This window comes from Morone saxatilis, unplaced genomic scaffold (genome assembly GCF_004916995.1).
Source record: "Morone saxatilis isolate NCDOM2014 unplaced genomic scaffold, NCSU_SB_2.0 Contig9, whole genome shotgun sequence".
Classification (NCBI taxonomy): domain Eukaryota; kingdom Metazoa; phylum Chordata; class Actinopteri; family Moronidae; genus Morone; species Morone saxatilis.
In genome coordinates, this window is record NW_023340268.1 from 39,938 (window position 1) to 47,965 (window position 8,028).

Genomic DNA, 8,028 nt, shown 5'->3' on the forward strand with positions numbered 1-8,028 from the left:
CCCCACATCCAGGGATTTCTGCGGCGTGACCCGTCTCAGCTCCCCGAGGCTCGAGGATGGAGAACGAGCCACGGCGAGTTCTTTGAATTCCGCTGGTCGTCTGAGGCCTCGCCGCAGACGCTTTGTGTCGCCACGGATGAGCTCTCTCCAAGGCCATGTCGTACTGCCAGACGGAGAGCGAGTCTTTTATTATCACTGTCCTTCTTACTGCCAATCACACACAGACACTGCTGCTTGTTCTGTCTCCACTTCTCTGAATGTCCTCAAATCCGACGTATCACGGCGGCTGACAGTGTGATTTTGTCGTTTATTTTCACTGTCAACTTAATCGAATAATTCAACTTATCATATAATCTTAAACAGTGATAACTCTGATTCAATTCATCAATAATCAATAATCAGAAGTGCATCATCGTGATTTCCCATACTGTTTTAATTCTACATTTTGATCTGCGCCGATGAAGGAGTTTACTGGTCATCGCCGTCTGTCAGGAACAAGCTGAGCTTAAGTTAGCAGCAACTCTAGATTCGTTATGTTAACGTTTTAAAATGACGCAGCATCTTATCAGCCGTTATGGTTCTGATGCGATCAACTGAAGGTTAGAATCGTACCCGGCTTCCTCCGCCTTCATGTGTCTGAGCTACCACTGACATGTGAGATCTTTCTCTCTGTGGGTGACGGCTGGTTAGCCGTTCCATCTCAGTGGCGAGCAGCAAGACGAGCTCCGGCAGGCGGGGTCGGCTGTAGCCTCTCCTCTTTGCTCATCTTGCGACTTTGGCAGGAAGTGGAGTGTCTGCTCGGCACTCTGGCGCGTTGCTGCTCGGGGCTCTGCGTCCCTGAGTGGCGTCCGGTCGCCTTGTTCATTGTTTACGAGACTGTTGTTGGAGACGTTTTCTCTGCGAATGACGCCTCTTCGCTCGATCGGGGCAGCTGCTTGGCGCGCACCGCTCTGGCGAGTTTCCGCCATTTGACCGTCGATAGAAACGAGTTGCGACGGAACAACACGAACCGTATCTCAATAACGACCGTAAGAAAAACTGTTAGCAGGACCTTGTGAAGCGGTCATGGGAGGAGTCGCAGCTCTCATTTTGTCTAGTTGCTTCACTTAACGCCGCGCGTTAAGACAGTTCGTTGGCGCGAATGCAGGCGGCGGCATGCGCGAGTCCCAACAGGCCGCCGGGTGAACCGCACGTCTGCGGGAGCTTGTTGTCGCTCACCTTTGCCAGGTTTTTCACAAAACAAAACGAATCCTGAGCGGCGAACCGAGGCAGGCGGTGGGGCAGCGCACGAATAATCACACACAAACGATGTGACGCTTCGCCGTTCGCTGCCCCCGACCATGACAGCTATGAGCTGCAGCGGCTGTTGATCCTCTCGGCCGAGTAATTCTGTCTGCTCCGATCCGTGAAGACCTCTTAGAGGATCGCAGCAACACCTAATCATACATTTTCTTCGTCCTTACAGCATGCTGCTGATGCTGAACAAGGAGACATACAGAACTCAGATCTTCATACGAACGCAGAGAACTCAGAGAGCGCAGAGAACCGCAGGAACCTCAGGAGCCGCAGATGACCGTCATGAACCGCAGGAACCTGTTCAGAGAGCTGCAGGGCCTCACGAGGAACCGCAAGAACCGCACAGACCTTGCACTGTAGATGCGAGAGCCGCCTGAGAACCCAGAAATTGCAAATCAATACCGCACGAGAGCAGCACCGCACAGATCCGCAAGAAGGGCTCAGAGAGCTCGGAAACGAGAGAGCCCAGAAACCGCAGAGGCCGTCAGAGCCTCCGAGAACGTGGGCGGCGGGGAGGACACTGCCCACGCGGCATGTCATGGAGGGGGAAACGCTGCCCAGAGTGTTGATCGCAGTTCGGGAGACGGTGCGGAGGAGCGAGAGCCGTCGTGCCTCAGAAACCAGTGAACCGGATCACCACTGGGTGACCGCTAAGAAAACACACACCCCAACACATACGGACGGGGCTCGTGCGGTGAGCCTCGACGATCAAACAGAGAGAAGCTTCGACGAGAGGATCAGGAAATCGAGACAAGACCCAGAGGACCGGGAGAGAGAGCAAGATGATGGGGATGATGAGCAGCCCAGATCGGGGGTTTCCAAGTCGGGGAGATGATGAGAGACATCGGATCGAGATCTGACACGTCCATTTTCCTGATGAGATGGCGAGACTGACAGATGACGGAGAGAGAGACGAGAGTGATGAGAAGAGATGATGCTGAGAGATCCCACAGCGAGAGTTTTTTGATCCCGTGTTATGTACAGATTATGACGACGCAAAAGAACAATCAAAAAAAGTTATTATATGCCATATTCTTTATCCCTATGATTTTTTTATCGTCAATTATATGAGAGTGTCTGAGAGAGAGAGAACAGGAGGAGACGAGAGAGGAGGAGATCAGAGGGAGCAGGAGAGAGAAGGATGAACAGAGAGTGATGAGAGAGAGAGAGAGAGATGAGCAGGAGAGGAGATAGGCTGCAGATGATCGATGAAGGACCAGAGAGAAGGGATGGAGGAGACAGGAGAAGGATCAGCGTGAGTGAGATCAGAGGATGAAGAACACGAGAGGATTAGGAGTGGAGGAGGGAGACAGAGAAGGATCCCAGGAAGAGAGATCGAGAGAGGATAGATGAGCAGCGAGCTCCTGAAGATCGGTTTCTGATATCATGCGCGACCCGAGAGAGAGAAGAGAGACATGAGAGAAGCATCTGGAGAGAGGATGATGAGATCGAGAGCAATGACGAGCGAGGATGATCGACAGAAGAGATGAAAACGCCACATTGGATGAGCGATTTATTGATGAGAACGAGAGAGAGAGATGAGAAGATGAGACGAGAGGAGAGGGGAGCTGAAAGAGGGAGCAAGTAATGGGCCTAACGATACTGTCTACACTTATCGTTCCAGTTGTTTGAGCCTTGAGAGAGTAAGGCGATTACCAAAGAGGGAATCTTGAAGCGATGACGATCAGAGATTGGATACGAGAGCGTTATGGAGAGGATCGAGACATTTGAGAAGAGATGATGACCAGAGAGAGGATTGCAGAGAGAGAGAGCACGACGGAGGAGACAGAGGAATGATTGTGCAGAGGATAGAGACGAGACAGAGAGGAGAGATAGTAAGAGATCATGAGATGATATGATGAGATCAAATTAGACAGGGAGAGGACAGGATACTAAGATGACAGAGACGAGAGAAGGAGTAGAGTGACAGATCGGGATGATTGGGAGAACTTGATTACAACAGATGATCTAGTGACAAGACCAGACAGAGAGCGCGAGCGAAGAGGAGACGAACAGGAAGGATAGAGAGAGCAGGAGACAGACAGACTAGATCGAAGAGTACTGGGAGATAGACCAGAGAGAGAGAGGACGAGGAGAGAATCCAGGAGAACAGACGAGCGAGACAGGGATGAGACGCGAGAGAGATCGAGGAGATGAGGAAGAGAGGACAGTTAGCTTAAAGCAGCTCGTCTGTTCTGTCTTAGCGCCAGCATAGCATTCTTCTAGTTAGCTCTGTTCCACAACAGACGGCGATATGAGTATGAGCTCTCGCTCACACCGAACAACAGTCGTTAATAAGATCATTTTTACCAGACACGCACGGGTCCTGGTACCGCGATACTTGCGCACAGTACGACTCTGCTTCGTTAGCTAGCTGTAACAGCTAGCTGTTCATTTGGCTCCGCTCCTCCGTAACTCAGAGCGACAGGCCACGCCACCGACCGGTCACATCCGGTCAAACTTTATCCAAGTCGTAGACTACTTTTAAAACAGCTTTTCTTCCGCGGGAACCACGATTACCACACACGGTGTTAATATAAGCTCACAGAGTTAATAACACGACTCTGCCACTGACTCCGGTCTGTTTGTCTTTGCTCCACATGACGGTCTGACTCTCGCCCATTAGTGACGTCAGACCCGCCCATCGCCTTGATTGCGCTAATGTTCATTTCACCTATCAACCACGATTACAGCAATCAAGGGGCCGGTGGGCGGGTCATCATTTACCATCCGAATCAGCTTACGGCAATACCACGCAAACTCGTTAATATATCGGCGATTTAAAGACTTGGTTTACCAGCATAACCTCACATAATCTTGCAGCTTTGCTTATCCATGCGACCTTCGTTAGGGACGCTGTTAATTCGCGTATATTTTATGTCCAAACAGCTCGCATTATAAATAAAATATCACTTCGCTTTTGCCATTCTAGCCACTGATGAGCAAGTTTGAAGGGTGGGCCGTGAAGGGTGGTTGTGTTTAAACAATAGCCGAATGATATAATGTGAGAAAGATGAGAAATTGATGCTTACGCGCGGTATATATCACACAGTTTATTACTCCGCAGCTGGAAGACAGAATGTGAATGGTTCTGGGTTGTCGGGTAGAGACAGTACCTCTACTCTAACTACTATTTGCAGCTGTTATCTCCCGACACCTTCCGTCTGATTATTTTACAAAAAATAAAAGGGCTAAAAAAAAATCTTTAGATGTATAGTAAGACCACCCATTCGGCTCTGTCTCCAACTTTTACGCTTTGTGTAGTTCGACCAGTCTGTTTGAAGCATTAGTTCTACGGTTCTCTGGCGGCGGTGGCGCTCATCTGCGGGTATATTCAGATCACGCGCGCGACTGCGCCCTCTGGGTCTTAACATGGTGATTATACTTGAACGCCACCGAGTTGAGACGAATTCAGATATGAGCTGCGTCAGTGTTGCCCGCCGTCCCCGAAGCTCGGTATTATAAAACAATGCTGCTTGTGAGTAACAACCCTGCCATTAATCCCAGTTAGTCCAGTAATCTTCCACTGGTTTACACGTCTGAATAAAACCAACATGACAATTATATTCTTAATAAGTCTTCAATTATAAGTAAACTTTATCCAGTAAAATACCACATCTTTATATCAAAGATTAAAATACATTCAGCAGAAATCTTCTTGTTTTCAGAACCTATTGTACTGTTATTTAATAGATTAAGACTGTTATTCAATGTTTAATACTTGTTAATACAGTTCTAATGGCCGTAGTCAAGTTTGTGACAATTAACCAGTAAAATTGTTAGTTGGTATTTTTAGATGTATTATTAGTTGCTGACAGATATCTTGTATAATGATGGAAGTTGAATAAATGTTTTTTAGTGTATAAAGCATTGGTAATACTGCCAAATACAGTTTATTATCAAGTGTTAAACAGCAAATAATTACTGTATTTCAGATACTACTTTATTCAGTTACAGTTCTATAACTTTTAACATTCACATTAAAATAATAACAATCCAATAATAACAGCACTCTGCTGTAAATGTAAGTCTGATTATTGTATTATAGCAGAGTTCACCTGTATTTACAGCTCATTGTTTTTACAGTGTAAATATCTTTAATTAAACATAAAAAAGACAGTAATGTATTTTACTTTTTGGTGTAACCCTAACCCTAACAGTGTCAATTCAGACCCAACTGTTTCCTGATGGATTTTATTTAAAGAAGTGAAAATGTTTTGGGTTTTCTTGAGGTTTTGCTGCAGTGGACAGTAAAAGTTGTAAAAAACTGTTATGAATGCTGAATAAAGTTGTCTTTATCTGTTACTTTCATGCACTGTTATTATAATATGTCAAATATAATCCTCTGTTACTTTTACTTGAAATACTAATACTAACTAATATACAAAATATAAGATATAATAGAAGCACTGTATACTATATACACAGATATGTTTGATTGATAATTGCACATATTATTGAATACACACATGGTTTGAGCATTATACTATATAGATTATAAGAGGTAGTTGCAGTCTAAATAAATATAATTGTAATTGTACAACATAAATATCATTTAAATAATAATATATTGTAAAAGTTGAGAAAACAAAAAATTTAAAGGCAAAGTTTTAAATGTTTTAAGTCAAAAGTCAAACTTTAAGATTTTGAAAGAAACTAAAAGAGTGTTGCCGAACATTTATAATTTTTTCTTCTTTAAAAATACAAAACAGGAAAATCAGCATTTCAATAATTGTTCACAGTGAAAATAAATTTGTTTCAATTAACATTAAATGATTGAAGTTTTCTAAACATTGTTTTAAATAAGAATATTTTTGTTTCTAATGATTAATGTTTTTCTAAAGAAGAAAAGTAAATTATTTATTTACTATATTAGTAGATTCCTAATAATTATCATTATTAAGAGTTTATTTCCAAACTTAAGAGTCTGAGTTTCACTTTAAGCTAAAAAATGTAATGAAGACAGTTTACTCAAGTATTTACAGTGTATTTATTTATACAGTATTTAACTGTAAAACAGAAAAGAATTAGATGGCGTCCAGTTATTGATCTACGATCTACAAGTGAAGGTTGTTTAAGTTATCTGTCATTAGTGTCAAAGGAGAGATATAATTGTGTGTCATCGGCATAGAAGTGTATATATAAGGAAATCTAGAGAGAAAGGCTGGTATATAACTGAACAGGATATCTGTAAAGTATAACTTATGAATAATAAGCACAATGTATATTATAAAATAAAATAATATGGGTATATTATGTAAAGGGTATGCAGTGTGTATAAACTATAAATATATAATATATGTATCAATATGAATAAGTAGGATATAACTTGAACATTCACATGTTTCATTATTTTATTTTATTGTATTATATGTACGTTATGTGTTATATTTATACTATCTTTATATTATAAATATGTTATATAAGTTTGATCTGCTCTCATGTACAGAGACAGAAATCAGAGAAGAGTTCCTCCTTATAATATGAATCTCGCACTAAATATAATCTCATCATTTCATTAAATAAGTTTAAAAATAAACTAATAATAATGAGAATTTACACTGAAAAAACAAATAAATGTATTTAAAAAAAATTTTTTGAAACTAATTAATTAAAATCTTTCAGTAAAACACACAAAAAAAGTCTGTAACAGGAATAATGAAAATTCAATTAATGTTTCTAAAAGATTTAAGTTTTTAAAGATAAAAAGTAAATTAGCTCCACAAAAGATTTTTTAAAGGTCGGCAAAACGTTTTAGTTTGACTTAAGAGGTTTTATTTTGATAGGTCTGAGAGGAAGTGCTGCTGTTTGAAATGTGATTTGAAGGTGGAGGACAGAGGACGATATTGTCCTGAGATCAGCAGTCAGCTGAGAGTCTGATCTGAGTGCGAGTGTGTGGATCACAGAGGAACACAAACAAACAAACAAACAAACAAGCAAACAAACAGGATGAACGACTTCCTGGTGTCGAGCAGAGCTGCAGTGAAGGTGAGAGAGACAATTTCTTATTTCAACACAAAGCTCTGTGTGTGTGTGTCTGTGTGTGTGTGTAGGTGTGTGTGTGTGTGTGTGTAAATAGACATTTCTAATCTAATAAAACAAACACACACACACACACACACACACACACACAGCTGCAGAGTTAATTACTGACAGAACGAACTGACTCTTATTTTGTAGGATCTGTTCTGGTTCATTAGATGATGATTCAGTTTGAACACAAATAAATATTAACACTTCAGAGTGAATCCTCTGTAGCAGCGTCCAATCAGAAGCAACCAACAATGTAAACAGGAAGTTACTCATTTTTAATGCGATCGCTAACAGATGCAGCATCCTGTCAGTGTGAGGAAGAGTCTGTTCGAGTGGCTCCACTATCAGCAGGACGGGACACCTGAGGACACCTGAGGACACAGGGCAGGAAGCAAATATTGACAGACAGACAGACAGAGAGACGAAGGTTAAATGTGTCAGCCGTCTGCACGCGCTCAGTGAACTTCAGACCGCGCAGAACCAAAATCAAATATCCAAATATTTGATTTGTGTCATTAAAGTGAAGATGAAGGTTCCTGAGGAGAACTTCACATACTGCAGGTTTCAGTGAAAGACAGGGTCATGTTCTTCACTAAACCAATCTCTCCTCCCCCAGACCAGTTTCCATGGCTACCAGAGAGTGCACGTCGTCCTGGGCAGTGAGTCATGTGACCTGGACTCTGCGGTGTCGTCGCTGGC

General features: G+C 42.5%; 1 protein-coding gene across 1 annotated transcript in view; it reads left to right on the forward strand.

Annotated features, from left to right (window-relative positions):
- Nucleotides 1-7,122: 7,122 nt before the first annotated feature.
- Nucleotides 7,123-8,028, forward strand: part of prune (prune exopolyphosphatase) — a gene marked incomplete in the record, with an annotated part of 3,271 nt that continues 2,365 nt past the window's right edge. Inside the window, 1 exon segment of the mRNA XM_035681478.1 lies at nucleotides 7,123-7,284. Coding sequence (XP_035537371.1) covers nucleotides 7,246-7,284 — 39 coding nt within the window.